Genomic DNA, 27,702 nt, shown 5'->3' on the forward strand with positions numbered 1-27,702 from the left:
TGGGATGGGAAATATACACTTTTGCCCGACAGAGTGCAGTTGGTAAGTAAAAGTATGCATTTTTCGACTGAAATTTTCTAAACTGGCAAAAATTCAACTTTAATCGAGCATAACTGCCCTTTTGAGATGTTTTAGGGTTAACTGTCTTCTAAATACCTCAAAAATTTTGAGTCGCTACTGACTTTGGGTTGGGAAATATACACTTTTGCCCGACAGAGTGCAGTTGAGTAAAAGTATGCATTTTTCGACTGAAATTTCCTAAACTGGCAAAAATTCTACTTTAATCGAGCGTAACTACGCTTTTGAGATGTTTTAGGGTTAACTGTCTTCTAAGTACCTCAAAAATTTTGAGAAACGTTGGCCCAAGAAAGACACTGTCTGTTTGCAAACCATTGCAAAAATCGAAAAAATGTGGACTTCTCAACTATAGTTTGTGAAAAAATAACTTTTTGTCAACGTTTCGAGTACATTTTTTGCAAGGGAGCTTGCAAACATTGAACAAGGAATGAAGAAGTAAAATCAATGTAACTTGTTTATTAAAGTTTTATAGCAAAACTTTAGCATCCCGCTTTACTTACTTTGGAATCGGGGTAGATAAATCTAAAGGCTTCGGAATTGGTAAACATACAGGCGGTGAAAGACAGAGATTTTTCCAGAAATTCCAACTTTTCCCATGGACTGGAAGATAAATTGCGTAAAAAAACTGACCAACGGCCAGCATCAATCGTCGATCTTCTCGACGCTGATGCAGAAATGATTGCGCCAGAATCGAATCGGTTCGTGAATGAGAACGGCAACGAATCGCATAAAAAACGTTTTTTGAACCTAAATGTGCAGCACCAAAGAAGTGAGTGGAATCGGAGGCCTGCGGCCTTAGTGAAAGTACAGCCAATAATTGCTGGTAGCACAGACGGATGTTTTGGATGCTGCGATTGCTTGCCATGTCGAAACCTACCTATGCGGTTTTTTCGCCATTTTTGGAGCGCTAAATGAAGACACACTTGGTTTAGTTATCGGTTTTGACTTATTTTTTGGAAAACAACCATAACAACCAGCATAACCGAAATTTCTTAAAAGCGATGCCGATTGTGCAAAGATTACAGTTTGGGAGCAAAAAAAGAACGTGACTCTGCTAAATAAGCAGATCGCAGTACTTAAATTTTCAATAGGCGATTTGTTAGCCATCGATGCAATCGATTGACCAACGATTTTCTTCGTTAGTGCGTCATTAAAATGGAGATGTTGGGAACGCTTTTGGTCGTCCCTTTTACTTATTGCGAAACTTTAATGCTCTCGAGTGCTGGACGCGTTTGGCAATTGCACAAGCCTATCATCAACATAAACTATTAATTGCGAAAAACCTCGCATCTGTCGACTATTGCGTAATCCAGTGTGCCCCATCAGGCCGTGGAAAAATTCAAAAAATCTCGGCAGGAAAAAATGCCTGCGTTCACATGAGAACTAACTCGAACCCAGAATGAGGCGCGAAGAAAGAAAAACTGTTGCGTGATTCAAAAACCGCCGGCCTTGGAAAAAACTGCGGCTTCCTAAAGCTCACGCCATCATGACATAACGAGAAGAAAAGCCCAATTTAAACAAACATCGGCTAAAGAGCCCAACCAGACCATGTCCAACCAACAAAAACCTCCTAACAAAGCGAAAGCCACTCAAGCAGACCGTGGTCATGCTATTTGCCTAGCCTCAGCGAAAAATCAACCCAAACGGTTTTTTTCCAGCAACCATTCGCACAGCAACAAGAGCAGCAGCTGTCGCCGCAGCAACAGCGTCACATTCTGAGCGACGTGCAGCAGCATCAGCATCGCTTTGATCTGCAGCAGCGCGGCAACAATGGCATCCCGCAACCGCAGCTGTTCATCAGCCGAAACAAGAAGCTGCTGGCTCAGAGCGGCTTGTTCGGGCAGCAGCTTCAGCAGCAGTATCTGAGCCAGGCTCAGCCGCCGGTAGCTGAACCAGCCTTTCAACCTTCGCCCCTGTGGTTTAATTGGTTGCGTTCTTAGGTTTACCAGCGGGCCATTTTGCCCACTCCCCAAGCGCAGCTGTCGAACCCCCAGAACTTCTTCCCGCAGCCTCAGAAGAACTCCGTTGTTTTCCCTTCTATTCCACCCAGCATCGGAACACCATCGGCAGTAAGTCCCAACAGCACACTAAGCTATCTAGCCAGAAAAAGCAATTCCTGCCAATTGCAGCCAGTGGTTCAGCACCATACCCAAACCAGCTTCACGCCCAGCTACAGCAACCAAGTAACTCACCCCAACCAGTTCCTCAACACGCGGCCAACGGCCGATCCAATCGAAGTGATCAATGAGCAGATCAGACAGCTGGATCCTGAGCAGAACAAGCAGCGGATCAAGGTAAGTGAGGCATCGCAGCCTCAGTGGGCTGGACTGGAATCCCCACATGTTCCAGGAGCTTCAAGAAAAAAAGGCCATCATCGAGAAGCACAATCAGTTCGTGGAAAAACAGTACGAAAAGGCGCTGAAAAAGGCCCAGCAGGAGCACCAGGAGTTCCTCAAAGACCAAAGAGAGCAAAGGCAAAAGCTGTACGAAACAGTGGCAACGTCGGGCGAAGGGCTGGCCGTTCGCTACTCGAAGCCCCTGCCCAGGTAGGCCACGCCTAGCGCCCCCTATTTGGGGTTTTCAATCACGCATTTTCAATCCCCACAGATTCATCTACCCGGAAGAGGCCCCGCTGTTCCAAAAGTCCTTGAAACAGTACTTCTTGGAGCATCCCACTACCACCACCACTACCACCACCACCACCACCACCACTACAACCCCCAAACCGACCACAACCAGAAAGACGGCGAAAAAATCCAACCAAAAGCCCTCATTTCTGCCAACGATTGTCCCCAATACTCAAAGCTCTAGGGTAAGTCCTACTATAAACCCGCAAGTCTTAAAGCGAAACTCGTGTTATGCTCCTGCTCTAGGCCAAGTCGATTCAGTCCTTGGACGATCTGGACAGCTTGAAGAAACAGTACAAAAGCCAACAGATCAACAGGGAGGATCTCCTCGCGCAGCTGAGGGCTGCGATTGGGGCCTCCGTCCAAGACGAACTACCGAAGAATCTTTCTTCCAGAGAAGTGTCGCTGGCCAATGGCAAAAAGGTGCAGCTGATTGAAGATGTGGATCCGAAGCTGATTCCCCAGGGCAAAGAGGAGGAGATTACCCTGCCTAATGGCGACAAGGTTATCGCCATCAGGGCCGACCCCAATCTACTGCCAAGGTATAGCAACTCCACTAAACCCAAAACTAGGTTGATTTTGAACTTCCCTCAAGGCCCTCGAAGTCTGTGGAAAAAGGCGATGAAATCACCCTGCCCAGTGGGCAGAAAGTCAAAGTTATCGCAAGCAGCAAGGAGGGACGCGAACTCAGCGGACTGTCTGGGGAAGAAATCACTTTACCTGACGGTGAGTGACTGTTCCAAAAAACTCCTCCTTAATAATAAATGAGGGGTTTCCAGGCCAAAAGGCAGAAATCTTCAAAACCAGCTCCACCTCCTCGAACCCGTCGTACAAAACGCAAGAAATCACCCTCCCCAACGGCCAAAAAGTGGAAGTGATTCGAACAACCGACCCCAAATTGGTGCCAGGTGGCGTCCCATTGGAACCAGGAAGCGATTTAGGTTGGACCTGCACACTCCAGCCAAAACCTGACTAACTAATGCATTTTCCAGAAAAACTCGTTCTTGCCAAGACCACAACTGTGAAACCTCCCACTGCAGTGTTTGATGAGCTGACCAAAGACGTGGTCCCACCTGGAACCGACTTCCAGCTACTGAAATCCGGTAAGTTAACTTACCAGCTTGTGGATATAAATAAACTAACTGGTAAACAGATGCCAGTGGCAGTCTGGAAAGCATCAAAGCCCCCAGCACCATCCCCGATCAGAAGAAAGTGACCTTCGTGCTGCTGGAAGAGCAGAGCGACGGCAGCCTGAAGGTGCAGGGAGTGAAGGGAAATGGCAAGGAGAAACCGGATGTGGACTTGGACTCGATTTTGAAGAAAATCAAGGCCGGGGAAATCAGACTACCGTCCACCACCTTAAGTCCGCCTACCACTGTGACCACAACAGCAAGGCCCACCTTTGCAACCAGCCCGAAAACAATCTCAGTCACCGGTAAGAGCAGGTTGTTTGCCGTTGAGGACTGGGACGTTGAGCTGGTGCTTGGTTGCAGTCACTCCCAACTCCTTTGCCACTGATGAGGACGCCAGCTTTGCCCCTACCGGGACACTTCTGAGCACCTTCTCCACGTCGGCAGAGGCGGAGACTTTTCCCGTTCTGAGCACCAGCGCTGGAGGCACGTTCCCCAGCAGCTCATTACCAACGAGCAGCGCCTACACCACTGCCAGGGACATCCACACGTCTAGTCGAAGCACTACGCCGAACTCGATTTTTGAAAATGACTTCAGCCAGGTAAGGCTTTGTGGCTCTCGAACTCTGGGAAAGTTATTATTGGCTCCTTCCCCAGACAACTGGAAAACTGTCCAGCCAAGACCAATCAAAGCAGGCCTCCTCTATTTCCACCAGCAACCAAAACTCCATCCTATCAGAGCCCAGCCCGACGATTGCAACTGAGGAACAGCCCAAACCGACCGAATACATCGTAAAATCGCATTCGCAGCCCCCATCTGACCCAACGCACTTACCCGAACTTACCGCCGTGCTGAAATCCAATGGTAAGTTGGGCTGGCACAGTAGGCCTGGTTTGAAATGTCCCTGTCTGGCAGGTCTTTATGCAATGGCAAGATTCCTCAAGCAATCCGGCCTGGATACTGTTCTGAACGATACTGGGCCTTATACAGTGTTTGCGCCTACTGATAAGGCTTTCCGGACCTTGCTGGTCCAGCTGGGAGGCCCAGAGCGGGCCGAGGAGAAGTTCAAGGAGAATCCCCGGCTGCTCAGTGGGGTAAGTTTCAAGGGCGCTTCTGGTTTTTTGCTCAAAATTGAGGGTTGCAGTTGCTGTTACATCACGTCATTCCGGGGGCTTTTTCCATATCGAGTCTACAGGATGAAATGACCGGCGTGTCTTTGGCGGGCACTCAATTGAGGGTCAATCAGTACAACATGCACGACAATGAGTGGAATGATGTGAAGGTAAGTTTAGGGCCAAAGGCCGTAAAGACAAAGTCAACCGCCTCTGATATACAAGCTTTTCAGCTTCGAAGCCCATTTGGGCTTCTGGAGTTTTAGAGGTTCCAAACACTGTCCCGCATTTTAGTCCTGTTTTCCAACTAAACTAACGCACATCGGCAGGTTACCACAATAAACGGAGCTCGAGTGATTGAAGAGCAACAAGACCTGCCCATCCCGCAAGGAATCGCCCACTCTATAGACAGAGTGATGTTCCCGCTTCCGGTAGGAGACCTGGTTCAGACCATGCAGGCTGATCGAGAGCGCCGATTTACCTCCTTTCTACGAGCGGTGTTCGCCTCCGGTTTTGCTGAGATGCTTCAAGGTAGGCCCCCAAACAAAAAAGGAAACCGGATTGAACGAACGTGTTTTCAGGGCCCAAATCCATCACGCTTTTTGCGCCTACCGATAAAGCCTTTGCGGCTCTGAGTCCGGAGGATCTGACCAAAACCGTTACTGATCCAGCCCTGGCCAAGGAACTGGTGCTCAGACATCTGATCAATGGGGCGTTATACACGAACGGCATGCGGTACTATCAAGTCAAGGACAGTCTTCAGAAGGACTCGCAAATTACCATCAGCAAACATTCTGGTAAGGCTCGATTTGTGACCGATTTGTGAGGGTTTATCGGTCAATAGTTATGGGTATTTTCTTGGGCGTTTCTTTGGGCGTAAACAGCGTGCTTATGTAGTGAATGACTTGATTTTACTCTTATGTTGGTTTGTGGTTGTGTTTTAATGATTTTTTATTGGCATTTAGTTGGCCCAAGTAAATAGTGTTCTATCTATCTATTGACTGATAAGAATCTAAATAGGCCCCTTTTAGCCATTCTGGTAAGGTTGTGAGAAAGTTGATAATTTCCCGACTTTAACGGCCGCTTATTAAGTAGGAAATAATGGTAATAAATAAAAATTCAAATTTCCGGATATTGGTCGTTGCTCCTTGAGTGGGTTTTTTACGTAATCAAGGTTTCACTTTCTGGCTATGGGCGATGAAGATTAAGGAAAAATGAGGCTGCCATCTACTGCCTCCGGTTTGGTGGCCGACATTGAACTTAGAAGATTCACTTTCACATTTCTTCCTAATTTCACATGCACATATTCGCCTTACGCAATGGATTCGTGGTCATCTTCGGATGCGTGGACACTGAAGTCGCTCTAATTGCTCTGATTGGTACACGTTTACTTTCGCCTGGGCGGCACAATCAAAAGACAATAATTACCGGGAACAATCGCATGGAGAAAGGATGGCCATTATGACTAACGAGGTATTGATGTTAAAGTAAATTGCCCGCCGGTTAAGAGTAGTCCCGTCTAGTGCTTTCTTCTTTACTTGGTTGTTTCAAAACCGGCCTGATTAGCTAACGAATTCGGCGATTTCCTTAGGCAATAATACGCTGCGAATTATCACACGCCGTAAAGCCATTCGAGCTTTTGTAATATCGACCCATTATGATTACTGTTATTAATTGCTTAATTTTCCAGGCAAAACCAAAGTGAACAATCAGCATTTGGGCACCCCGAATATTCCGGCCACAAACGGAGTGATTCACGCGATTGACGCCCTGTTATGATCATTCTGAACTGTGTCATATCCTGAAGCCGGCACTGTCTTTTTGTATATATTGCGCCCTTAATGTACATAGATCCAGCCGAAAAAAACTTTGGTAGAAGGCCACAATACCTTTCTATGTCCGAGGGTATTAAGTTATTGAGCTATTTTTAAGCGCTGTAATATATTAGGAGCTAAGTGTATAGTGTTTTTTTACTGAATCTTTTCCATTATAAATTGATAATACAGTAAACGCTGTTTTTTTGGTTTTATTCAAAACCCTACAGACCAATCAGATCCGAAATCATCAAAAACCAGTCAATAAACAGTGCTTTTGAAACTAAATTTTACTGTTTGAATTCGCCCGGAGTCATTTCTTTAGCAGAAAAGTTTTAATCGTTTCAAATTATTGTAGATATTTTAATGCTTTTTGTTCTATTGAGCTGATATTTTGTGTCATAAATGAAGAGCTAGAATGCCGTCTAAACAGCTTATGCTTTAAACGGGGATTTGGAATAAATAAATCGTCGATTTTGGCCAGATTTTCAACAAAGTTTTGAGGTCTGAAGGAAAATTCGCGCCTGCTTCAAGAAGAATATTAAGAAAAAGCTACTTTTCCAATGATTTTTGTAAATGAAGAGCTAAAAATCGAGCCTAAACAGCTTGTGCTTTAAACGGGGATTTGGATAAAAAACCTCAATTTTTGCTCGATTTTTAACAAAGTTTTAATGATGCAAAACAGCTTATGCTTTAAGCGAGGAACTGGATTAAAAACCCGTCGATTTTGGCTAAATTTTCAACAAAGTTTTGAGGTCTGAAGGAGAATTCGCGCCTGCTTCAAGAAGAATATTAAGAAAAAGTTATTTTTCCAAATGAAGAGCTAAAAATCGAGCCTAAACAGCTTGTGCTTTAAACGGGGATTTGGATAAAAAAACCTCACTTTTTGCTCGATTTTCAACAAAGTCTTAATGATGCAAAACAGCTTATGCTTTAAACGAGGAATTCGATTAAAAACCCGTCGATTTTGCCGGATTTTCAACAAAGTTTTGAGGTCTGAAGGAGAATTCGCGCCTGCTTCAAGAAGAATATTAAGAAAAAATTATTTTTCCAATGGAAGAGCTAAAAATCGAGCCTAAACAGCTTGTGCTTTAAACGGGGATTTGGATAAAAAAACCTTAATTTTTGCTAGATTTTCAACAAAGTCTTAATGATGCCAAACAGCTTATGCTTTAAACGAGGAATTGGATTAAAAACGCGTCGATTTTGCCCGATTTTCAACAAAGTTTTGAGGTCAGAAGGAGAATTCGTGCCTGCTTCGAGGAGTTGATTAAGAAAAAAATATATAAAAAAGCCATCTTTTCAAAGTTTTTCATAAATGAAGAGCTAAAAATCCAGCCTAAACAGCTTGTGCTTTAAACGGGGATTAGCGTAAAAAACCTCAATTTTTCCAAGATTTGCAACAAAGTCTTAGGTCTGAACGGGATTCGTGCCTCATGAAGTAGAGCTAAAAGAAAAACATCAAAAAAGTTATTTTTTATGCTTTTAAGTCATAAATAAAGAGCTAAAATCGAACCTAAACATCTAATGCTTTAAATGAAGATTTTGATTTAAAAAAAACCATCGATTTTTGCCAAATGATCAATAAACCTCGCGGTTCCAAGAGCCTGTCGTCCCCTAAACGGGGATTTAGATAAACATCGATTTTTGCGCATTTTCGAAATACTTTTGTATCCTGAATAATAAATACATCAGACGATTAAGTAGAAAAAGTCTAAAACGTTTTTTTTATTCATGATTTTTCACTCATAAATGTAGAGCTAAAATCGAATCTACTGTTTACGCTTTAAGCGAGAGTATGAATAAAAAAACATCGATTTTTGTAGTTTATTAAACAAACTTTGCCGTTATAAAACGCATTTGGTGTTTCAAGGAGTACATTTTGAACAAAAACCTTAACAATAATTGTATTCATGATTTTTTCGTCACGAATGAACTGTTTGCGTCGAGCCTAATAAACATGCTTTAAACGGGAATCTGGATAAAAAACTATCGATTTTCCTCTAATTTTCAAGAAACTTTTGGCTTCTAAGGAGAATATCGTACTTCAAGCGGTTACAAAAATTGAAAAATCAAGTAATTTTTGTTTTTTCGGTCATAAATGAAGAGCTCTGGGTTTGGCTTTGGAGGGTTTTCAATAAACCTTGCGGTTCTGAAGAGCGTTTCAAGTTTCAAAAGTCTGTTTAGGAAAAAAATCCAAGCAAAGTAATTTTTTCATGGGTTTTCAGTCATAAATGAAGACTTGAGTAGAGCTTAAAGAACTTGTGCTTTAAACAGGGATTGGGATACAAAAAAAACCTCGATTTAAAAAAAAAAATTTATTCACAATCTTCCAGTCATAAATGTAGAACCAAAATCGAGTCTAAACTGTCTATCGTTTAAACGAGGATTTGGACAAAAACGTCGATTTTTGCAAGGAACGATTTTGAGTAAATGTTAATAAATGTAAATGTAATGTTTCGAAAAAAGTAATTTTTGCTGCTGTTTTTAAGTGATAACTATACAGCTTAAGCAGCTCAGACTTTAAACTCAAAACATGCATATTTATTGTATGTTTTGATGACATCATGAATTTTATTAAGATTTGTACAGAACCGTAACTCGATTGTTACAGTTGGATGCTTATTTTACAGTCGATTTTGCGGCAGTATATTATTTTATAGTCAATTTGCTAGTTGGGTTGGCCCCCGCGTTCTCCCGATTTAAACCCATAGATTTTGAAAAAATGTATTAAATTAGTAGGATTTTTCTATAAAAGCTTTAGCTTCAATCTATCAAAAACGTTTTTCCTTGCACTATTATGATACAAGGTGTTAAAAATTTGGACATGAATATGTACACTCTGGGAGCTGTTCCAATGAACATACTTTTCTCTTCTCCTTAAGTATATCAATTTTCCAGAGAAAATGGATGGGATACATTTGGTAAGAGGTTGTCCAAAAAGGGCGCAATAACAACGCTTAACATTGAGCTTTCCAACGTGGTTTTATTGTGAAATCCATACAAATATATTGACAATAATAATTTACATGGTTACTCCGTTAATTAGGTCTACATGACTAGTTTTGGACATCAATATTGAGCCACTAATACTGGGCTTTAGCCGGAAACGAAATGCAATCTCGACTAAACACCAAACGAAAAGGCAGTTTATATGGAGCAAACTAAAAACGATGAGATTCAACCTACAGTCTGACGGCGGTTCTTTGGACAGAACCATGGAGTGCAAACAAGCGTGCAATTTACATTCAAAATCAAGCAATTATGCCCTAATTACTGGTTGCGCGCTGTTATCGTAAGTTTAACAGGATAAGTGCGTCACAACACCTAAAGTGCATTAAATCGCATGGGTTTTCCGTATTGATGCGGTAAAATTTCCCCAGTCTGACCATATGCAGACAGACAGTAGCTTTTTACATAAGAATTCATAATTTAAAAATTGACACTCTTCAGATGCTTCAAAAGATTCATCATTGAACCAGTTAAACCAACATACATTTAATATCACACAGCGTGTCGTTGTTGAACGTAAGTAGGGCCGAACGGTTTGCAATTATTACGACTCTTCGCGCTAAGGGCGATCAATGAAAAGCGGCTTTTACAGCAATTAGGCTTCTATCAGGTACAGTTCCTAACTTAGTGCTTCAAATGGATGATCAAATAAATAGTGAATAAATGATGATTGTTGGGGTGCTACAGCTCGTCTAGTGAGGCAATCTGCAAAGTTTGCATCCACCAGACTGCAACCGCAAGTCTACAAATAGCTGCCTGCAATAAATATCCAAAAATCCATTGCTCCAGACTGTGCTTGGCCAGTTATTTACATGAAGCATAATACAGATCAAGCTTTGCACAGCCCTGGCAACGTTTCGGACACCAAAAGATCCGACAAGTTCGAGTATTGTTTCAGATACAAAAATACTACGTTAAGTAACATCCACCGTACGTACAGACCGGCGATGGCCTAAATATGTTCCTCTGATAACATAGTTTTGATTTGTTCAGCTCTTGGCCGAACTGGGGCCCGGCTGAGGCTCTCCCAGATGTGAGGCCCCAGATGAGTTTGAGTCCTTTGTGCTCAAAGCCTGCAGCCGGGACGGCAGATCTGACGAGGTCACAACAGCATGTTGGCCTTTAATTGAAAATATCCAGTATAACTTTTTCTCGAATGGCAAAATCTCTATTTTAGGAGCGTGCGTCTAAAATAGACATTCTTCTACGCAATTCCCGTAGACGCACGACCAAGATTTTATTTTTAACATTCACGCAAAGAGTGACCGCAGCACTTTCATTGTTTTTTCACTTACCTAGAATATCTGGCAGGGCGTTTCTGCGCCCCGTTCGGCCCGAGCTGAGGAATTCTTTGATGGGCGGCTCGTTGGGCGCCGAAGAACCGGAAGCGCTTGATGGACCTGCACTTTGTGCCCCTGCCTCCATCACAGCCAGCATTTTTAGCACTGAAACAAGCAAATAATAAATTAACAAACAAACTATGCAACTAGAGAACTTTGGACCCAAACGGCAATATTCTAATTGCCTAAACAGCGCAACACGGGGAAAGAAAGGTGATTTTCTCATCAAACAATATTATATATGTTTGCTGGCTTTGCGGCAAATGTCTCTCATTTTATTCGGGTACTTACAAAATTTGCGCCGATTTTTCACAGCGCGGCACATTTTTTCGCCAAACTGGCGCTTTTTTAGGGCGCATCGCCGTTCCGGGGCTTGTTTGACGATCAGATACATTTTTCCTTGTTTCAACGCGGAATTCGGTCCTGTCACTACTCTAGCCCAAGAAAATTCAAATGATTGTGTTCAGTGTACTTCAGTAATGAAATATTTACTCTGTGGCCTGCAGGGACGGACTTTCAAAAAACTGTTTTAGTAGCTTAAATACACCTACACATTCTTTAGTGTGTCTTTCAAAAAACACTTCATTTCCCCACGTCTTTATGCTCTTTCGCGAACAGCAATTTTAAATTTACCTTATAAACAATTAACTGATGCCGAAAAACCTGTCGCTTTCAAAGGATTACATTGTTGAACTACACGAAAAAAGTTCAAAAGCTTCATTTCTAATATAGAAGAAACAACTGAAAATTGACCAGAAGGGCAACAGGAAATGAAAGGATCTGGAAAAATCTGGAGTAGAAGGTGTGAGGAAATTCTTTCATTTTAAACGACACACATTTTGAGGCAAAATACCCAAGAAAAAAGTTTTGCAAACATGAATCGAGTGGAACCATCGCGGGTTTAGATAGTTCCTCCTTCACTCAAATCGTGAAAATCCCAGTCCTGGTCTGCTTTACCTCAATACGAGCTCACCTACGTCCTTCATTACGTAGTGCATGCGATTTCCGTCTGTTCTCGACGAAAAAAAAAACGTCGCCACAATGACGCAAAACGTAGGAATATCTGTGCAAACAGCCAACGGAATTACAACCGTTTTAAAGTTAATTGAGCTCCCAACGGCGAATCGATCCACCAAACAATCGACCAAAAAGCGCAAAAATGCACTTTACTCGACATGAAAAATGGGTTGCAGTCAAAGACACCGAGTTTGAATATTTTTGGCTGTTTGAACCGACTTTTCACTGATGGCCACTTCCTAATGTTTGCCGCCACTACGGCTGCCAAACAGCGATTTCAAATATTTGCCAGCCAAGATTGCCGGCAAATAAACCGGGATTGTTCTAGTGATCCAGATAAGCTTTTATTAATGTTTGATGAAGTGATAGCGACTGTTTTACCCCTTTGTAACGACATACAAATGAGCGTTCTTGCTCATTTTGCCTCCGAGAAATGAGCAAAAATGGGACGAAAAACATGGAATTTTGGCATAATCTTGCACCCAAGTGTCTGATATTCAAATTTTCTCACTCACGTTGTTACGACTGAATCGACTTTTCAATTCTCTATCCAACGATGCGAGGAATGCGAAAACCGGCTGGGAGAAGGAAGCAAACAAGGAATAATGTAACTACAGACCAATGAAAGTCGAATAAAATACGCGGAAAGTCGGAAGCAAACCAGAACATTAACAAAAGTGAAGAAAAGATAGTCTAGACGACAAAGGCATGAAGCAATAGAAAAATACTGTGCCTAGACGGGCTCCAGAGAATTCTCCAACGCAACTACCCCGAAGAAGAGGTTTTAAGGCGAGGTGGAGACTGAAAAACGGTCAGGAGAAAAAGGAACATTTTATGGAGCTTTCCAACAAGAAAAACCCCAGATTAGTGGACCTACCATATGACCCTCCCTTGAAGAAACCCGAAACGCTCTAAATAAGATCCCCACAGAATTGCTGAAATACTGGGGAGAAACCATGGGGGAAAGTCGTATAGTCAGCCAAGACCCTCCTTGGAGACTAAACTTGCAAAAATTCACGAAACTGCCAAACAGATCAGGACAGCCTGTAGACTAGTATTGATTCTCACACACAATACAGACTGCAAACTAGCTGAGAAGACAAAACGCAACCTGAGAGCGAACAATTAAAATATCAATGTCAATAGCGATTAGTTTCAGTGGGATTAAAACACGTTCAGTCCCCGATCTAATTTATGGAACTATTTGCATTCTCATTGAAACTAAATGAATATTTTATCAGGCTTCGCACCAATCTTGTGCAAATATAATATGCATAGCGGGGCCCCAAAAACTACAAAAAATGATAGAAAAAAGGGCCACCGTGTATGCCTCATCAACAAAAAGTCAATGGATGGTTCATTAAAATTTCAAACGTTATTGATCATTGCCGATTTATTAGGGCGGCTATTAGAGGTATTGGGCATAATGGCTTCAATGGGGGGATTTTTAGTTTAATAATCGGCAATAAACGATGAAGACACTAAAAACTACTAAATGTAAAACCCTGGTTAAATGTCAATAATTACGGGAAATTAAGGGGGTCATAAAGAGATCATGCATCCACCCATAAAACCGACGTGTAGCCTCCTACACTGGTTAAGTCTGGTAACCTAAATATGGGGACCCAAGCGGGGTAACGGAGCGTTATTGGAGCTTCACCAGCAGCAGCAGCAGATTAGAGCGGCAGAATCGTCATGCAGGAAGCAGCCTCAATGGCGCTGCGCCTACCTGCTTTAGTGGTGAGCCCCTTTCGGGGGCAACGAGTTATGCGCCCTGCGGGCCCCGTTCCACCTACCATGGACATGCGAGTGGGCAAGCAGCCCTCCTTAATGCTGACCACACCGGAACACTCACAGCCAGCCGTTTTCACATAATATTTACCAGTTGAAGGCAAAAAACAATCGGTATTGAGGATTTTTCGACGGCTTTTGTTGACATTGCACAGACCACCAGGCGTGCCAACTGCCGCGTTGCCGGTTTGATACTTCCATTGCGAACGAAGTTATAACTACAGAAAAACACGGTTTCTTGTGGATTCTAGCACCTTTTTAGTAGTTTAGTGGCTGTTGCTGAAATTCATGCACAGAACATCCCCCCTGTTACATTATGGGGATATTTTATGGACACGAATATATAAATTTAATAAACACAAACCGCACAAAATCGCGGAGCGACTTCTCTCCACAGAACATCCCCTGATGTTCTGTGCCACTTCAATCAAGTTCCATCCTTTGCCCCGCCTGGAAACGCCGATGGGAACAACGGAGAGAGCATTAAAGCAGCACCAACAGGATAAACATCGGGCTTCGCACTTAACGCAGCGCCATCTAGCCACACTCACAACTAACCGGCTGCCATTGACATCCCAAATTGTTTATTTATTACTGAAACGTCATGATATTTATTTAAACTAATGAATCATCCTTTATTTAATTGAGTGTTTAAGCAGAAATTGTGTTGTGTGCCTGATAAATTAGTGAAAAATGTTCTCAAGCGGTCCCAATTACACAAAGTTGAAGACAAATCTCAGACTGGCCATCACAAGGCTCAAGCTGCTGGAAAAGAAAAAGTCCGAGCTCACTGAGAAGTCCAGACGGGAAATTGCCGAATATATTAGCGCTGGCAAAATAGAGCGAGCGAAAATCAGGGTGGAGTTCATCATCAGGTCAGATACCACCCAACCTAACCCACGTTGGACTGTAGCCCCGTTTTTAGGGAGGACTACTTGGTTGAGGCCTTGGAGATAGTGGAGATGTACTGCGACTTGCTGCTGGCTCGCTTTGGGCTTATCCAGAACATGAAGGAGCTCGATGAGGGCATAGCCGAGGCTGTATCCAGTATTATTTGGGTAGCCCCCAGAATACAGTCCGATATTCAGGCAAGCTCCCGTAAGTCCTGTGAGTCAAGGGCTGATGAACTTGCGGTTTTTTAAACAGGAAATCAAAGTTATCGCCGATCTGCTCACTGCCAAATATGGGGAGCCGTTTGCTGAAGCCTGCCGTATAGAGTCGGTGGAGAGCATCAGCTCCAACTTGAAGCACAAGCTCTCCATCCAGAGCCCCCCAAAGCTCTTGGTTGAGAAATATGTGATTGAAATTGCCAAGGTTTTTAACATCGCCTATACTCCAGACCCACAAGTTATGGCAATGGAAAAAGGTATTTTCAGGCATCTTTAACGGGGTTTTGTGCAATTCCTCTGGAACTTTTCAGGTCATGACGCCCTTCTCATCGACCTCTCGGACCTCAGGAACAACCTAGGCGGGGGAGGCTCCAATGGGGGGCTGCCGCAGCCTCCCGGCTTCGTCGGCTACCCCCAGCCGCCTCAAATGCCCCAGTTTGCTGATCCCGCAGCCTTCTCCTATCCTCCAGTGAGTGGGCGCAGCCCGATGTTTGAACAGGTTTTAACTACGGCTGTTTTAGTATGTGGCCCCGGAAAAAGGAGCTGGAGGCCCCACAGCGCCGCCCCCTTTCAGCTACAACATCCCCCCGGCCAGTGACGAAAACAAGGCATCCAACAATGACTTTATGGTGAGCGGAAGCTCGCTTTTGTTCTAGCTTTGCTTGATTTTTCAGTTGTAGCTTAGTTATTTGCAAATGTTTTCTTTTAGGATAATTTGCCCACTTATAGCATGGTGTTTCCTGATGTAAAAAAGGTACTTTCACTTCAGCAATTGCTTGCAAAACTGACTTCTCACTGTTCGTTTGATTTATTCGTCCTTTACTAATTCTAGGGTGGTACTGGAGATAAATCACCAAGTGATATCATTAAGGAGGTAGGATTTTTACATGGTTCTGACTGGGGGCTTCTGCTCGTATTAACTCATAGTAGAATAGCAGATATGCTACAGAGTGTCCTCGTAATGTATGTAATTGTCGTCTGTTGTTTTCGTGGTGGGCAAGACATAAGTTAATAGCATGAAATTTTCGCCTCGCTTGGTGGAGAAGTAATGATTGCGTCACGGCCACAACGCTTGGGCAGACTGTATGAAAATTGGGATTAACGCAGTGCCTTTTGTTCCGAGCCATTGGGTTTTACCAAAAAAGTCTAATTTTCCTATAAAAGCTCAAAATCCCCGTTGCTCAACTAACCTTCAGGATCCGCATGCCTTGTGTGAATTAACCCGAACTGTGTTAATGTGTAGAAATCATTCACGTAGTCGCTTAGCCATCGCATAAAATGGTGTGTAGCTGAACCAGAAGTTAACAGATTGCTTGTTAGAACACCGAAGACCGGCCTAAACCGCAACCGAGGACGAAGCTGAACAACGACTTCAACTTACCCGACTTACCATCAGTGCCCCAGATGCCGCCCTCAGGCTCGAACTCTGGAAGCAAAGACGACGAAATCGACTTTGATGACCTTACCAGAAGATTCAACGAGCTCAAGAAGAAATATTAAGTGCGGGAAACCCCACTGTTTACCCTTTTTTAATTTCAAGCCCATACTGTATTTAAATATATTGTACACTCTAGAAATAAATACATTATTTACCAGTTAATTGACTATCTACTTTAACTAACTTGGCAAAAGCTACTGAATGGCCCAAAAACGTATGTACAGTAAGAAGTTTTTAAACTTAAAGCTTCCGCTCATAGTCGTAGAGTCACCCACACACTATTCAGAAGAACGCACTAATTCAGCACGAAAAAAAGGCCCAGCTAATGAGCCATTGGATGGTTGAGGCTCTGCGTCATAATGGGGTACGAGACCATTGGCTGCGTGGCATGGGACATCGCAATCGCTTGCGACGTGTTAATCGCGTTTCGATGCAGCTCGATCTGCTGCGTGGAAGCAGCCAATAGCTGCGGCGTTGCATTGGCCAGAGTCAGCTGCTGGGCCGGGACATTAGCCACAGTCAGTTGCTGCGTCGTATTGGCCAGCGCGAGCTGCTGCGCTTGCGACGTGAGCTGCTGCGGCGCATTGGCAAGCGCCAGCTGCTGCGCCTGGCTGGTCAACTGCTGCGTCGTGTTGGCTAAAGCCAGCTGCTGCGCCTGGCTGGTCAACTGCTGCGTGGTGTTGGCCAGCGCCAGTTGCTGGGCCTGCGAAGTGAGCTGTTGATTGGCCAGCTGTTGCGCCTGCGAGTTCAGTTGCTGCGACGCGTTGGCTAGCGCCAGCTGCTGATTGGCCATGTGCTGCGTCGAGGTGGCAAGCGCCAGTTGCTGCGCTGGATTGGTTGTAACTAAACATTAATCAAGCAGGATAATTTGCGTGATTCGATGCTGATCTCGAAAGAAACTCACCCAAAATCTGTTGACTGGGCGCCAAAATCTGCGCGGGCGACGCGATGCTGCAGACCGTCGGACATCCGGCAATGGAAACCGGATTTCCTGTTACCGGATTTCCGGTGGTAACTGTGGCCAAACTGACCGGAACTGTCGCTACGCTTGCGGTTACCGTGCGGATCATCTGCGGCTGTGTGTTGGTGCTGGTCAAGGTGACCGCCGGCATTGTTACTGTGGTCTGCTTGCTGCTCACTCTTAAAGTGGCGTTTTGGTCCAGCAGGAATTCGTTGGTTGCTGTTAAATCCTGCACCTGGACCAACAAGGATGTTTTGAAGACAGGGTTCAAAAGAATCAATTGAGTCTATTCCATCTGAAGTAAGAATTCCTCCAGAAGACACAGAAGCTCACCTGCTTTTTCAGCTGGGCGATTTCCTTGTGCAGCAGATTGTTCTCCTCTTCCAGCATCAGGGTTCTGCCCAAAAAACAACCGCAATCAGTAAAACCCTGTCAAGCACCAAGCGAAATTGCTGCCTTACGTTGCGTCCACTCGGCCAAGCACACCAGGCGGGGGGCTGCCAGCAAAGTACCCCTTAAAAACCGGACGGTTCCGGTCAGCTTCCAGCTGCAGCTCTCTGTTGAGCATTTCCTCGGCGGCCGCAAAGCGGCGCTTGGCCAATGGCAGGCCGCTATCCTGGTACTCGTCGTAGCTGGCGCCGCTGCGCCTCAGCACCGGGACCCCAATGGAGTGGACCTCGGGCGCAGCCACATTGCTCTGCTTCCTCTGGATGTTGTTCTGGATCAACCCCAGAATCTCCTGCTCCTCCTGCTCGCGCGTCACGTGCCGGAACTTGCAAAGCGACCGGCGGCAGAGCCCCTTTTTGAACTGGTTGCAGATCGGGGGCGCGCCTGGCAGCTGGTTCTTGCGCGTGGCTTCCGCCAGGATTCGATTGGACATGTCCCCTGTTCTCTTGTACTCTTCTACCTCATCGGGAGTGCAATGGATAAATCTACCCCAGAGAAAAACTCTTGATTGATAAATCCAGTAGATTTTTCAGCGCAACTGAAGCTCACTTGCAGTTGATCCTCGGGCAGATATTGTTCTGGAAGTCGTGGCAGAAGTTCAACGGGCGGATCTCGTTGTCGTGCTTGTACTTGCAGAATTTCCTGCCGCAAATGCCGCGAATAAAGTCGCGGCAAGCGTTCTCGTCCTTGTCGGTTCTCTCGGAAGGCTCCTCCGAAGTGTCCGACATCTTCGGGTGAATGTTTGCTCTGAAAATTGCCCCGTATGTAAATTGCCATGCCCCAAAACGCATATAAAACCCTAAACATGTAGCGCGAAGCGGGGCGCCCCATTCGAACAGCAGGAGGCGCAGCCTATAAAACCCCAACCGCTTAGAAGCCGTTTACAATCGCCGCCCTTTACTCGAGCGAAGTACTTCAGGCGAAAATGATTTAACTTGCCCGATTTTGCAGTTATCTTACACTTCAAGCCTTGCCAAAGCGTGATGTTTACCAAGGGGCTGCTGCTGATCTTTGCGATATTCGCCTCCTACGGCTACTGTGTGAGTGAACTGCCGGATGAATCCTGCGAAACTCTGCCATCAGACATCCACATTACCAAAGGTTTGTGTTAATACTTTAAGAGCATCCGTTGCTTTAAGACGCGGATTTTTTTAGAGGAGTTTGACGAATTGGGGCGACTACAGCGCACTTGCAATGGGGAAGTGGCGGTTAACAAATGCGAGGGATCCTGCAAAAGCCAAGTGCAGCCCTCCGTGATCACCCCCACGGGGTTCCTGAAGGCAAGTGGGTTCTAGAGGCGATTGAGTTTTTTAAACAGTGTTTTCTGCTTAGGAATGCTACTGCTGCAGGGAAAGCTACTTGAGGGAGCGCATAGTGACGCTGACTCACTGTTACGACCCTGATGGGCTGCGACTGACTGGCGAAGGCGAGAACTCGATGGACATCAAGCTGCGGGAGCCATCCGAATGCAAATGCTACAAATGCGGCGATTTTAGCAGATAGGATGGGATTTCGCGTTAAGATCCATCCAGTAGCTTAAGGTTCTAGTGCCTTGTATAATGTAAATATGTTAGGCCGCGACTAAACATCCAAGTGAATGTTGCAAAGCTTCCAACTACCAAAGCAAATTAATAAAGTATAAACCTTGACTAAACTCGCTTTAGTTTCGCTCACTCTCCATCCCAAACTCACCCAATAATGCTTAATCCAACGGCAAGTCGTACCTCTTATGCAGCTCAGTCACTGTGCAACACTCAGCGTCGGATAAGTATCCTAAAACCATTTGAGTAACATCCTTGGCGTCGTTGTAGGCATGCAAAGCCTGCATTTCAGGCCGCAGATCTTTAGTAACGCCTGCAAAAAGCCGCCAGTTTAGCCCAAAAAAACCTTGAAAGCTATCAGAACCTTGCGCCGTTAGGTGCCGGATTTCCTTGTCCAGGCCCGCACTTTGTCGCCTTAAGGCTCTGTAGCGGAGCCTCAGCTCCGAAGTCGAAAGGGCCTCTTTTGAATTCACCTCCGGTGTTTTCTTGGGATTGTTGCTGCGCCTTTTCAGGGACATTATTGCTTAACAGACATCTTGAAGGGCGCCTGAATCAATCAATTAACTTTTTAAACCATGCGGCGGCGTTCTGGACAAACCTTTTTTAAAGGACAGTAATTAAGTAACATTGGCCTGTGATCGAAATCAAATTTTAACAAAAAAATAATTATTTGGGGAATAAAAAGCAAAAAGCTGAGTCTAGTTGGACGAAAGAATCGCAAAAAGTAAAATGCGCGTGTTTCCACAAAATCGCGCAGGGTGGTCGCATCAGGAGGCGACAACTAGGAGACCGATCATGCCGCTCTGAACCAGCGTGGAGCCTCAAAATCAATCGACAGAACACGGAATTCTCATCAAAGTCTGATCAGGCAAAAAACCGAGCGGAACACGGTCGCCGCGCTCTGGAACAACAAAAATGAATCGCGGCATTTTTATAAAACGCTCCACTTTGGCCAAATAATGCGGAGTCTTGCAAAGTCTTCGACAAAGAATGGTAGTGCTTGAGAACGTTTGCCGACTAGGTAAAGTGCCCATTTAACTTACTTACTTACTGGAGTGCGAAAATACAGAAAACAAGTTACTGTTGGCGAAAATAATCCGAAAGCTATGATCTATTTCGCGTTTAATACCTTAAAACTACTATTTAAAGCGTAACTTGCGGCTGAATGCGATTTCAATTTTTTTTTTCCAGTTGGGTCAGCCCTATGGAACTCAACACTAGTGCTGATAATTATAGCCAGCATGTGCATGGACCCCCGATTGAGCGCAGCCCCAAAAATCAGTGCAGAGGCTGCAAGTTTAACGGATGAGTGCCAAGTGACGCCAGTAATTCACGTTTTGCAATATCCCGGTTGTGTTCCCAAGCCCATTCCCAGTTTTGCGTGCACTGGCAGATGCGCCTCGTACATTCAAGCAAGTATCCCGCGCCCCTTAAACCGGGGGGCTCTAATGTAGGTTATATTTAGGTGTCCGGGAGCAAAATCTGGCAAATGGAGCGCTCCTGTATGTGTTGCCAGGAGTCCGGAGAACGGGAGGCTTCAGTGTCGCTCTTTTGCCCCAAAGCCAAACCAGGCGAAAGGAAGTTTATTAAGGTTTGTACCAGGGGCCCCATTTTGAAAAATCGGGCGATTGACTGTACGTACCTGATCCAGTGCAGTTTAACTAGTTCACTGTACTCTAGAAGGGGCACTTTTAGATAATTCAAGTCCCATTTAGGGCAATAATCGTAAAAATCAACACACTAACTCAGATGATTCTTGATCGACATTTGTGACAACACCTGACAACACCACAAATGTCTGGGAACTACAAATGGCCGTCCGAGATAGGGGACGGTTTGAATTAATTCGCGCGCTTTTTTTATTGTTTATGTATTTTTATAAAAAAAACCCTGAGCTGTGAGGTAGAGCGAATCAACAAGTTTTCATTGTTTTGTAGGTTACAACAAAAGCCCCACTTGACTGCATGTGCCGTCCATGCACAGGGATTGAAGAGAGCGCAATTATTCCGCAAGAAATCGCCGGTTACACTGACGAAGGACCCCTTTCGGGCCACTTTATGCGCTCCCATGTCCAGTAGGGTTTTTTATGTAGAAAATTACTGATAATTTTAGTTGACTTTTTAAATAATTATATAATTAGAATTCGAAGGATTTTCGCTGGTTGTTTCCAATTGCCAATAGACAAAAACATTAATTAGACCCACAGAGTTTTTCCATTCAACCATTATCCTACTAAGAAAAAACTAATTAGTAAACTTAAAAAACAACCCCAATGGGCGGGGCATATCTGCAATTTACCCACAGATCACACCTATGTGATCTGTGACTTTACCCCTGTTTAACCTCAATGTTTTATGATGTTTAGCAGTCGTCAAAACATTGCCAAATGCCAAAAAGCCTGGCCCAAAAAAACCCAAACTAACCCAATGGGGTACCTCATGTCCTACTTCAATGCCCCCCTATAGATGAACAGTTTGTCAAAGTCACCGTTTCTGAGGCTTTTTGGGGGCTTACTAGCCAAGCAGGTTAGTTGCTTTGAGGAAGAACACACTGTTTCCTGCGGTTTCTTCTCAACTTAAACCTCTACAAGCTCCTCTCTGCTGAAACCTGGAAACTTTCAGACTAAAGTGATGAAAAACCTGGCAGTTTTTGACTTCGACCACACGATTGTTGATACCAACTCGGACACTGCTGTAATGGACCTAGTGGACAAAAGCAAATTCCCTCCTGATTTGAGGAAGTTGCATAAATCTGCAGGATGGACGGCCTTCATGCAGGCGGTTTTCAACGTGCTGCATGAGAACCAGGTTACGGAGCCGGACATAGCAGGGCTGATAAGGCGCCTCCCTGGAGTCGCAGGCATTAAGCATCTAATCCAGACGTTGCATGATAGCATGGACTATGATGTGATTATTATCAGCGACGCCAACACGTACTTTATCAATGCCTGGCTGGAGGAAAACGGCCTTAGTTCGAAGATTCTGAAGGTCTACTCCAACCCTGGAGCCTTTAACGAGCAGGGGCGGTTGGAGATTGAAATGTTTCACGATCAGGACTCCTGCCAGTTAAGCACGCGAAATCTGTGCAAAGGCCAGATCATGCAGGATTTCATTAAGGAGCAAAGCAAAAGAGGAATCGTCTACCGAAGGGTGGTTTATGTGGGCGACGGCCACAACGATTTCTGCCCCATTCTAAGGCTGGGCAGCACAGGGGTGGCTTGCTGCCGCAAGGCCTACCAATGCGCCGATCTGGTGCAAAATGCCCCAAACACTGAACACCGCCTGAAGGCTCAAGTGTGCATCTGGGAGAACGGACAGGAAGTTTTGGAGTTTTTAGCAAAGCCTTTCTCAATGTGATGTGTTTATTATACTTAATTACATTGGCACCCTTAAGGTTCAGTGGCCACCTTGCATTCATCATTACAGCTATTTACATTGATTTGTGTGTTATATGAGTCCATAGTCTTACATAGTTTGGTGTACATTAATGGATAGTATAGAAAATTCGGAAACTAAACATTCACAGGGTTAGTCGAGCCCCAAAAACTACTGGCTAGTGAGTGGTAAAAATATCGAAGTCTTCAAGTTCTTTGGCTTTGGGTTACATTCTTCACTGGGAGACTGTAAATTGTGTCGTTCATTCCCAACTGAACTGGTTACTCAACACATTTGGTGTTTATGGGACATTTAAGTAAAAAACCCACCACTCTAATTAAACGTGGCGCTTACAAACGTTTTGAGCAATATTAGACCTAATTGTTGGTGTCATATTAACGGATTAATTTGCAATGTGCTGAATTTACATCGTGATTACTTAAAGTGCACAGCTGAAAAACAATCAACCAAGGGAGGTTCAATCAAACCTCCCTCTAACTTGTAAATGCATCTCTAGAAATTGATACAAAATGCCTCACATTACAATTATCAGTCTAAATTATCAAAATAACCACTACCTATGTATATTGACTAGATTTCTCGTAAAAATAAGTGCGCAGTATTTCCGTCTGAGGCCACATCGGGGTGTGTCTTGGGGTACAAAATTCAACAAAAACAGGCGAAGCTTTCGTTATTTAAGTTGAAAACAACTGAAATGATATGGGGGTGGGCTGGTCGCTTTTCCGAAGGGTTAATAACTCCTCAATCAAAACCGAGGCCAATTTATTCAGTAATCCAATAAAGGTAAAAGTTGAAAAAATGCGGCTTAAAACGTGCACGTTCGTAATTAAGAAAAATGTTCTACATTTAATCCATTAAAAATTGGAACTTTTGATCACTAATAGAAGAAGCCTTTGTTGATAAGCGCAAAAAAATTCATTTGGGTCCGATCCTCCATTGATTTTCTAGGAACTGAGAAACTTTCTCCAAGTCAGGAATGTGGCTCAAACAGTTATTAAGTGGTGGAATTTTAAAGTTTCGAACTCAAGTGGAAGAAGAAAAGTTTACTGCTCACTTTGGACGGATAAAGCATCTTGAAAAATTAAAGAAAATAACATTTTTCTTTCGGAACATTTGATCAGAAGCAACAATGAATAATGGTTGTCTATTCACAATTGAAACTCAGAACAACCAAATAGCGCAAGTTTCACTGGCTAATTCCTTCTAACTTCACAGTTCCAGTTCACGCTTTAAAAAATAAGATAAACGCACGATTAAATAGTGATATTTTCGCAAAAAAACTGCAAAGTTTACGACCGGGGACAGATTTTGGCTCAAAAAGGCGCTGAGACTCCAGTCTTCAGTGTCCCGGAAACGACATTTGATACTAAAAGAATATTTTCAGATTTTTTCGGACGAACTGAAAACGTTGAGTTTCAACTAGTTCTAAAAATCAATTAAACGCTTTTTGAGGACCGGCTTGGAAATGCTTCTTTAGGGACTGCTAGTTGAAGGAGACTTGGATTAAACCTAAAAAAATTGAGTTGTGAATAGACAACCTGAATGAAAAATGTTATATGGATGATTGTTTCAAAAGACGCATTTTCACCGTGAAATATTCCCGATTTTTTGGGCTGAAATGGAAAAGGAAGTCTGGTTGCAACCGAAATTCTGCCAACAGAAGTGTTTTTCAGTGTAATTTTTCCTTGATTTTTTTGAAGAACAAAATTGAGTTGAAAAAAATTGCACTTAAACCGAATAGAGCTCGGAACAAACCGAGTTTTGGTTGGGTTTAAGGTGAAATTTCCACAAATCGAACTTTTGCCAAAGACAGAATAAAAACAATTTGTTTACCATTTTGCGAGAAAACTTGAAGAATAGTCCAAAAAAATTAGTTTACTGCTCACTTTGGACGGATAAAGCATCTTAAAAAATAAAGAAAAATAACATTTTTCTTTCGGAACATTTGACCAGAAGCAACAATGAATAGTGGTTGTCTATTCACAATTGAAACTCAGAACAACCAAATAGCGCAAGTTTCACTGGCTAATTCCTTCTAACTTCACAGTTCCAGTTCACACAAAACTGCGAAGTTTACGACCGGGGACAGATTTTGGCGCAAAAAAGCGCTGAGACTCCAGTCTTCAGTGTCCCGGAAACGACATTTGATACTAAAAGAACATTTTCAGATTTTCTCGGACGAACTGAAAACGTTGAGTTTCAACTAGTCCTAAAAATCGCTTTTTGAGGATCGGCTTGGAAATGCTTGTTTAGACTTTAGAGCTTTGAAAAAACCTGAACAGTTTTGCCAAAGAATTGAGGGAAAAAGCGTTGAGGATCCATTAGAAGCGCCATTTCAAACAAGAGAAACATTCCTAAAATTACAATGCAGATTGGATTTTCATCGGCAGAAACACAGTAAACACAGTAAAGCTCGGTGGTGGTTAAACATGCATTACGTAAAGAAATTAAATAGATTTTCCGAATGAAAAAGAAGCCACCCAGAGCAAAAGTGGCAGTTTCCAGGCAAAACCGTCCGCTTACTGCTCTTTTTCTCTGAAGAACATTGGCTGAATATCAGACAGACAACGTTGTCCTGGCTGGTTTTGACTGTGCTTTTGCCCGTTTCGTCCCTGTATTTTTCAACTGTTGGCTGCTGCTTTGATCACAATTTCCTAACCGAAAAGCTATTAACCCTTCGGGCCGCCTTCAAAGACTTCCTCCTCTTCTGCGGCCGATAATTACCAATGGGGTCAACATTCAATCTGCACATCCTCCTGCAGGCCCGGTCATAGGATTTCGGTCTCATACACCTTCTTCTGGCCCTCCTGTTGGCTGCTTTCCTGATGCTGACCGGTTAAGATCGCCTCTTGACCCTCGCTTGGGTCAGTCAGTGGAGCCACCTTCCCTACATGGGTGCTGGGAATATTGGTCAGCGACCCGGTGATTTGCGAGGTGGCCATCTGCAGCCCCATCTTCTGCAGCAGGTTCGATTCGCTGCCGGTCTTCTTCAGCAGCTGGTCGGGCGCTGGCGGGATGATGGCCAGGGCGTTGGTGCCCCGCTGCAGCTGCTGCAGCCTCGCGTACTGCTCCTGCAGCGCCTTCTGCTTGCGCAGCAGCTCCTGGTGGCGCTGCTCCAGCTCCTCCTTGCGCGTTTTCGAGCACTTGCCGTCCTGCGAGTTGACGCTTTCGCAGCTGCTCGAGTTGCTGGCCGAGATCGCGTCGCTGTCGCTGTTCGGGATCTGCAGGCTGGAGCCGACGTTTCTGGGCAAAGTCTGCGACTTGCTGCTGTCTTTTAGGCTCGACCGCATCGGGACGTTGCGTCTGAGCGTCTGCAGCCCCAAGTTCTGCGTCGCCTGCTCAAACTGGGACATCGGCTTGTCGGAGTCCTGCATGTTCTGAGCAAGCTGCAGCTCAGCGGCCGCCCGGGGCGGCAGGCTGGGCGACGTGGGGGAAGCCAGCGGCGACTTGGAGCTCGTCCTAGGAGGCGGAGGCGGCGGGACGCGTTTTCCTGCCGCTACATGCTGCAGGAGCTCGCTGTTTCGCTCTGGAATAGGAGGCTTACTAGCAGTTTTCGCTTGCAGCGGCTGAATGGGCGGACTGTTATCAGTGTCCGAGCCGCTGGGGTAGGAATGCAAACGCCGCAAGCTACCCGTAGCTGTGCTGACAGTCAAATTGTTGCTGGGGAGAAACGAAGCTGAGTCCATGCTGCCCTTGCGGCCGATGTCGCACATCTGGGGCGGCCGATTGGGGGCGATGCCTTTGGCTGGGATGGCAGGCGGCTCCGAGCTCTCCGAAGATGATCGCGTGCCCGGATGGGGCTTGGAGAAGGTCTGCAGCTCGTCTAGCAGAGCGTCGAGCGCGTTCTCCGGACGCTGGGAACAGTCGGAGGAGCTGCTGTGGCAGTCTCCCCCGAGGAGGAGCGACCCCATGCGTGGAGCGGCAGGGGGCTAGAAGAAAAACAGAATTTACCACTCGCCTCAACGAGGCGGACGGGGACGGGGTGCAAAACAGGATGGATCGATGGGCTCCAATCAGGCAACCTACTGGGGCTACACATTGCGGGGACACTCGACGGTTTTGTACCCAGTTGGATCGAAAGCTACAGCCATTTACGTGCGCTCTAAGGGAGAATGAGGTGGTGGCAGTGGGGATTTCAAGCCTTTGTGAGTCTAGTTTAGGGCGATGTTTTTGAAGTGAGTGGGCGATTTTAGGTGCGCTTTGCACCCGGTTTCTGTTTAACCCCGGGGGAAATTTGCGTTGTTTGCCCATTTAGAAGGTTCAGAAGGCAGAAGCTTCAGAAGAGAACAAACGCACTTTTTTCCCGAGCATATAACCGGAACGAGCACAAGCGGTATTTAGCGTGAGTGAGTTAGTCCCTCGAATTAGGCTTTTTTCTGGTTCTTTTGCGATGGCTGCGAAATTCGACATGCAAGATCGTCCCAAGCATGCAAACGGAACGAACAGCAGTTTCCTTTAGCGTGAGTGAATGTGAAAAGATGATCTCGGACTTTTTAGAGTGCTGTAAGACACTCCCAAGCATACGAACGGAACGATCACACAAGAGCAGATCCTTGACGCCCCATTCAATTCTCTATCCAACGGTGCCAAAATGAATTCTGTGGCTCAAATGGTTCTTGAGAAACCTCGAAAAAAGCAGCGTCATATTCAAGTGGATTTTGCAACTCAAAGAAAAACCATGCAAATCTAAAACTTCTTGAATTCAAGCATTTTTTGAGAAAACTGACAACATTTCCCCATCTATGGTTCACTTTCTAAAAAGGCCATTTACTTCTGTCTAGAATGATGTACAAATGAGCGTTCTTGCTCATTTTGCCTTCGAGAAATGAGCAAAAATGGGACGGAAAACATGGAATTTTGGCATAATCTTGCACCTAAGTGTCTGATAT

General features: G+C 44.7%; 8 protein-coding genes across 23 annotated transcripts in view; 5 read left to right on the plus strand and 3 right to left on the minus strand.

Moving 5' to 3' along the window:
• Positions 1–6,958, plus strand: part of LOC109534248 — a 14,061-nt gene extending 7,103 nt beyond the window's left edge. The window contains exons 2-18 of the mRNA XM_019899843.2: positions 1,737–1,961; positions 2,019–2,147; positions 2,208–2,372; positions 2,428–2,624; positions 2,686–2,890; positions 2,952–3,247; positions 3,301–3,431; positions 3,485–3,646; positions 3,698–3,808; positions 3,859–4,140; positions 4,199–4,437; positions 4,493–4,700; positions 4,752–4,930; positions 4,981–5,118; positions 5,278–5,479; positions 5,530–5,745; positions 6,639–6,958. Of these exons, the coding sequence (XP_019755402.2) occupies positions 1,737–1,961; positions 2,019–2,147; positions 2,208–2,372; positions 2,428–2,624; positions 2,686–2,890; positions 2,952–3,247; positions 3,301–3,431; positions 3,485–3,646; positions 3,698–3,808; positions 3,859–4,140; positions 4,199–4,437; positions 4,493–4,700; positions 4,752–4,930; positions 4,981–5,118; positions 5,278–5,479; positions 5,530–5,745; positions 6,639–6,727 (3,174 nt within the window). The 3' untranslated portion in view covers positions 6,728–6,958. The remainder of the gene's footprint in view (positions 1–1,736; positions 1,962–2,018; positions 2,148–2,207; positions 2,373–2,427; positions 2,625–2,685; positions 2,891–2,951; positions 3,248–3,300; positions 3,432–3,484; positions 3,647–3,697; positions 3,809–3,858; positions 4,141–4,198; positions 4,438–4,492; positions 4,701–4,751; positions 4,931–4,980; positions 5,119–5,277; positions 5,480–5,529; positions 5,746–6,638) is intronic.
• Positions 6,959–9,728: 2,770 nt separating this feature from the next.
• LOC109534244 (cAMP-dependent protein kinase inhibitor beta) lies at positions 9,729–14,279 on the minus strand. Of its 3 annotated transcripts, none has more exons than XR_002171613.2 (3): positions 13,928–14,272; positions 11,070–11,219; positions 9,729–10,894 (listed from the first exon to the last, which is right to left on the minus strand). XR_002171613.2 is itself a non-coding variant. In XM_019899840.2 (3 exons), exons 1-3 carry the CDS (start codon positions 13,934–13,936, stop codon positions 10,764–10,766), a joined length of 357 nt encoding a protein of 118 aa, XP_019755399.1. In that variant the 5' UTR covers positions 13,937–14,279; the 3' UTR covers positions 9,729–10,763. The 3 variants fall into 3 exon arrangements, 2 of the variants coding, with proteins under 2 accessions (XP_019755399.1, XP_019755398.1); XM_019899840.2 differs by having other exon boundaries at positions 13,861–14,279; XM_019899839.2 differs by lacking the exon at positions 13,928–14,272 and adding an exon at positions 11,406–12,547.
• A 182-nt stretch (positions 14,280–14,461) lies between these two features.
• On the plus strand, positions 14,462–16,631 carry LOC109534237 (IST1 homolog). 4 transcript variants are annotated; one of them, XM_019899828.2, is made up of 8 exons: positions 14,462–14,797; positions 14,848–15,010; positions 15,069–15,288; positions 15,343–15,500; positions 15,553–15,660; positions 15,741–15,785; positions 15,864–15,905; positions 16,352–16,631. In XM_019899828.2, the coding sequence occupies exons 1-8, from the start codon at positions 14,616–14,618 to the stop codon at positions 16,529–16,531; spliced, it is 1,098 nt and encodes a 365-aa protein (XP_019755387.2). In that variant the 5' UTR covers positions 14,462–14,615; the 3' UTR covers positions 16,532–16,631. The 4 variants fall into 4 exon arrangements, with proteins under 4 accessions (XP_019755387.2, XP_019755388.2, XP_019755389.2 ...); XM_019899829.2 differs by lacking the exon at positions 15,864–15,905; XM_019899830.2 differs by lacking the exon at positions 15,741–15,785.
• LOC109534236 (zinc finger CCCH domain-containing protein 10) lies at positions 16,528–21,227 on the minus strand. Of its 9 annotated transcripts, none has more exons than XM_019899824.2 (8): positions 21,061–21,225; positions 19,783–19,965; positions 19,602–19,731; positions 18,427–18,624; positions 17,892–18,362; positions 17,764–17,827; positions 17,374–17,665; positions 16,528–17,312 (listed from the first exon to the last, which is right to left on the minus strand). In XM_019899824.2, exons 2-8 carry the CDS (start codon positions 19,934–19,936, stop codon positions 16,792–16,794), a joined length of 1,830 nt encoding a protein of 609 aa, XP_019755383.1. In that variant the 5' UTR covers positions 19,937–19,965; positions 21,061–21,225; the 3' UTR covers positions 16,528–16,791. The 9 variants fall into 9 exon arrangements, with proteins under 9 accessions (XP_019755383.1, XP_048518381.1, XP_019755382.1 ...); XM_048662424.1 differs by having other exon boundaries at positions 19,783–20,016; XM_019899823.2 differs by having other exon boundaries at positions 16,528–17,297; positions 19,602–20,016; positions 21,061–21,227.
• Positions 18,671–19,526, plus strand: LOC109534240 (partner of bursicon). The gene is made up of 3 exons (XM_019899833.2): positions 18,671–18,978; positions 19,033–19,157; positions 19,210–19,526. The coding sequence occupies exons 1-3, from the start codon at positions 18,861–18,863 to the stop codon at positions 19,378–19,380; spliced, it is 414 nt and encodes a 137-aa protein (XP_019755392.1). The 5' UTR covers positions 18,671–18,860; the 3' UTR covers positions 19,381–19,526.
• Positions 20,365–21,621, plus strand: LOC109534239 (bursicon). Its single transcript, XM_019899832.2, has 4 exons — positions 20,365–20,439; positions 20,610–20,830; positions 20,884–21,009; positions 21,356–21,621. Exons 1-4 carry the CDS (start codon positions 20,409–20,411, stop codon positions 21,494–21,496), a joined length of 519 nt encoding a protein of 172 aa, XP_019755391.2. The 5' UTR covers positions 20,365–20,408; the 3' UTR covers positions 21,497–21,621.
• Positions 21,622–21,755: 134 nt separating this feature from the next.
• LOC109534241 (pyridoxal phosphate phosphatase PHOSPHO2) lies at positions 21,756–22,856 on the plus strand. The gene is made up of 2 exons (XM_019899835.2): positions 21,756–21,943; positions 22,040–22,856. Exons 1-2 carry the CDS (start codon positions 21,884–21,886, stop codon positions 22,772–22,774), a joined length of 795 nt encoding a protein of 264 aa, XP_019755394.2. The 5' UTR covers positions 21,756–21,883; the 3' UTR covers positions 22,775–22,856.
• LOC109534230 (coiled-coil domain-containing protein AGAP005037) overlaps positions 22,766–27,702 on the minus strand; it is a gene marked incomplete in the record, with an annotated part of 72,231 nt that continues 67,294 nt past the window's right edge. For all 3 annotated transcript variants that reach the window (XM_048662751.1, XM_048662749.1, XM_048662750.1), the window contains 1 exon segment: positions 22,766–26,742. In XM_048662751.1, coding sequence (XP_048518708.1) covers positions 25,582–26,742 — 1,161 coding nt within the window.

The sequence above is a fragment of the Dendroctonus ponderosae genome, unplaced genomic scaffold, assembly GCF_020466585.1.
Source record: "Dendroctonus ponderosae isolate FM_Combo_2020 unplaced genomic scaffold, Dpon_F_20191213v2 Dpon_F_20191213_11, whole genome shotgun sequence".
NCBI classification, from domain to species: domain Eukaryota; kingdom Metazoa; phylum Arthropoda; class Insecta; order Coleoptera; family Curculionidae; genus Dendroctonus; species Dendroctonus ponderosae.

What these genes read in the sequence shown, in the direction of transcription:
- LOC109534240 (XM_019899833.2), top strand. Translation starts at nt 18,861, where the DNA reads ATGTTTACCAAGGGGCTGCTGCTGATCTTTGCGATATTCGCCTCCTAC. An exon ending in AGACATCCACATTACCAAAG is followed by an intron (nt 18,979 to 19,032) that starts GTTTGTGTTAAT and finishes GGATTTTTTTAG; the next exon opens with AGGAGTTTGACGAATTGGGG. An exon ending in CCCCCACGGGGTTCCTGAAG is followed by an intron (nt 19,158 to 19,209) that starts GCAAGTGGGTTC and finishes TTTTCTGCTTAG; the next exon opens with GAATGCTACTGCTGCAGGGA.
- LOC109534236 (XM_019899821.2), bottom strand. Translation starts at nt 19,936, where the DNA reads ATGTCCCTGAAAAGGCGCAGCAACAATCCCAAGAAAACACCGGAGGTG. An exon ending in GTGACTGAGCTGCATAAGAG is followed by an intron (nt 18,625 to 19,601) that starts GTACGACTTGCC and finishes GGCAATTTTCAG; the next exon opens with AGCAAACATTCACCCGAAGA. An exon ending in GCCCAGTCAACAGATTTTGG is followed by an intron (nt 17,313 to 17,373) that starts GTGAGTTTCTTT and finishes ATTAATGTTTAG; the next exon opens with TTACAACCAATCCAGCGCAG.
- LOC109534241 (XM_019899835.2), top strand. Translation starts at nt 21,884, where the DNA reads ATGAACAGTTTGTCAAAGTCACCGTTTCTGAGGCTTTTTGGGGGCTTA. An exon ending in GGGGCTTACTAGCCAAGCAG is followed by an intron (nt 21,944 to 22,039) that starts GTTAGTTGCTTT and finishes GGAAACTTTCAG; the next exon opens with ACTAAAGTGATGAAAAACCT.
- LOC109534244 (XM_019899839.2), bottom strand. Translation starts at nt 11,508, where the DNA reads ATGTATCTGATCGTCAAACAAGCCCCGGAACGGCGATGCGCCCTAAAA. An exon ending in GAAAAATCGGCGCAAATTTT is followed by an intron (nt 11,220 to 11,405) that starts GTAAGTACCCGA and finishes TGCTTGTTTCAG; the next exon opens with TGCTAAAAATGCTGGCTGTG. An exon ending in CGCCCTGCCAGATATTCTAG is followed by an intron (nt 10,895 to 11,069) that starts GTAAGTGAAAAA and finishes TTTCAATTAAAG; the next exon opens with GCCAACATGCTGTTGTGACC.
- LOC109534237 (XM_019899828.2), top strand. Translation starts at nt 14,616, where the DNA reads ATGTTCTCAAGCGGTCCCAATTACACAAAGTTGAAGACAAATCTCAGA. An exon ending in GAATACAGTCCGATATTCAG is followed by an intron (nt 15,011 to 15,068) that starts GCAAGCTCCCGT and finishes TTTTTTAAACAG; the next exon opens with GAAATCAAAGTTATCGCCGA. An exon ending in CAAGTGATATCATTAAGGAG is followed by an intron (nt 15,906 to 16,351) that starts GTAGGATTTTTA and finishes ATTGCTTGTTAG; the next exon opens with AACACCGAAGACCGGCCTAA.
- LOC109534239 (XM_019899832.2), top strand. Translation starts at nt 20,409, where the DNA reads ATGGTAGTGCTTGAGAACGTTTGCCGACTAG. An exon ending in GATGCGCCTCGTACATTCAA is followed by an intron (nt 20,831 to 20,883) that starts GCAAGTATCCCG and finishes GGTTATATTTAG; the next exon opens with GTGTCCGGGAGCAAAATCTG. An exon ending in GCGAAAGGAAGTTTATTAAG is followed by an intron (nt 21,010 to 21,355) that starts GTTTGTACCAGG and finishes ATTGTTTTGTAG; the next exon opens with GTTACAACAAAAGCCCCACT.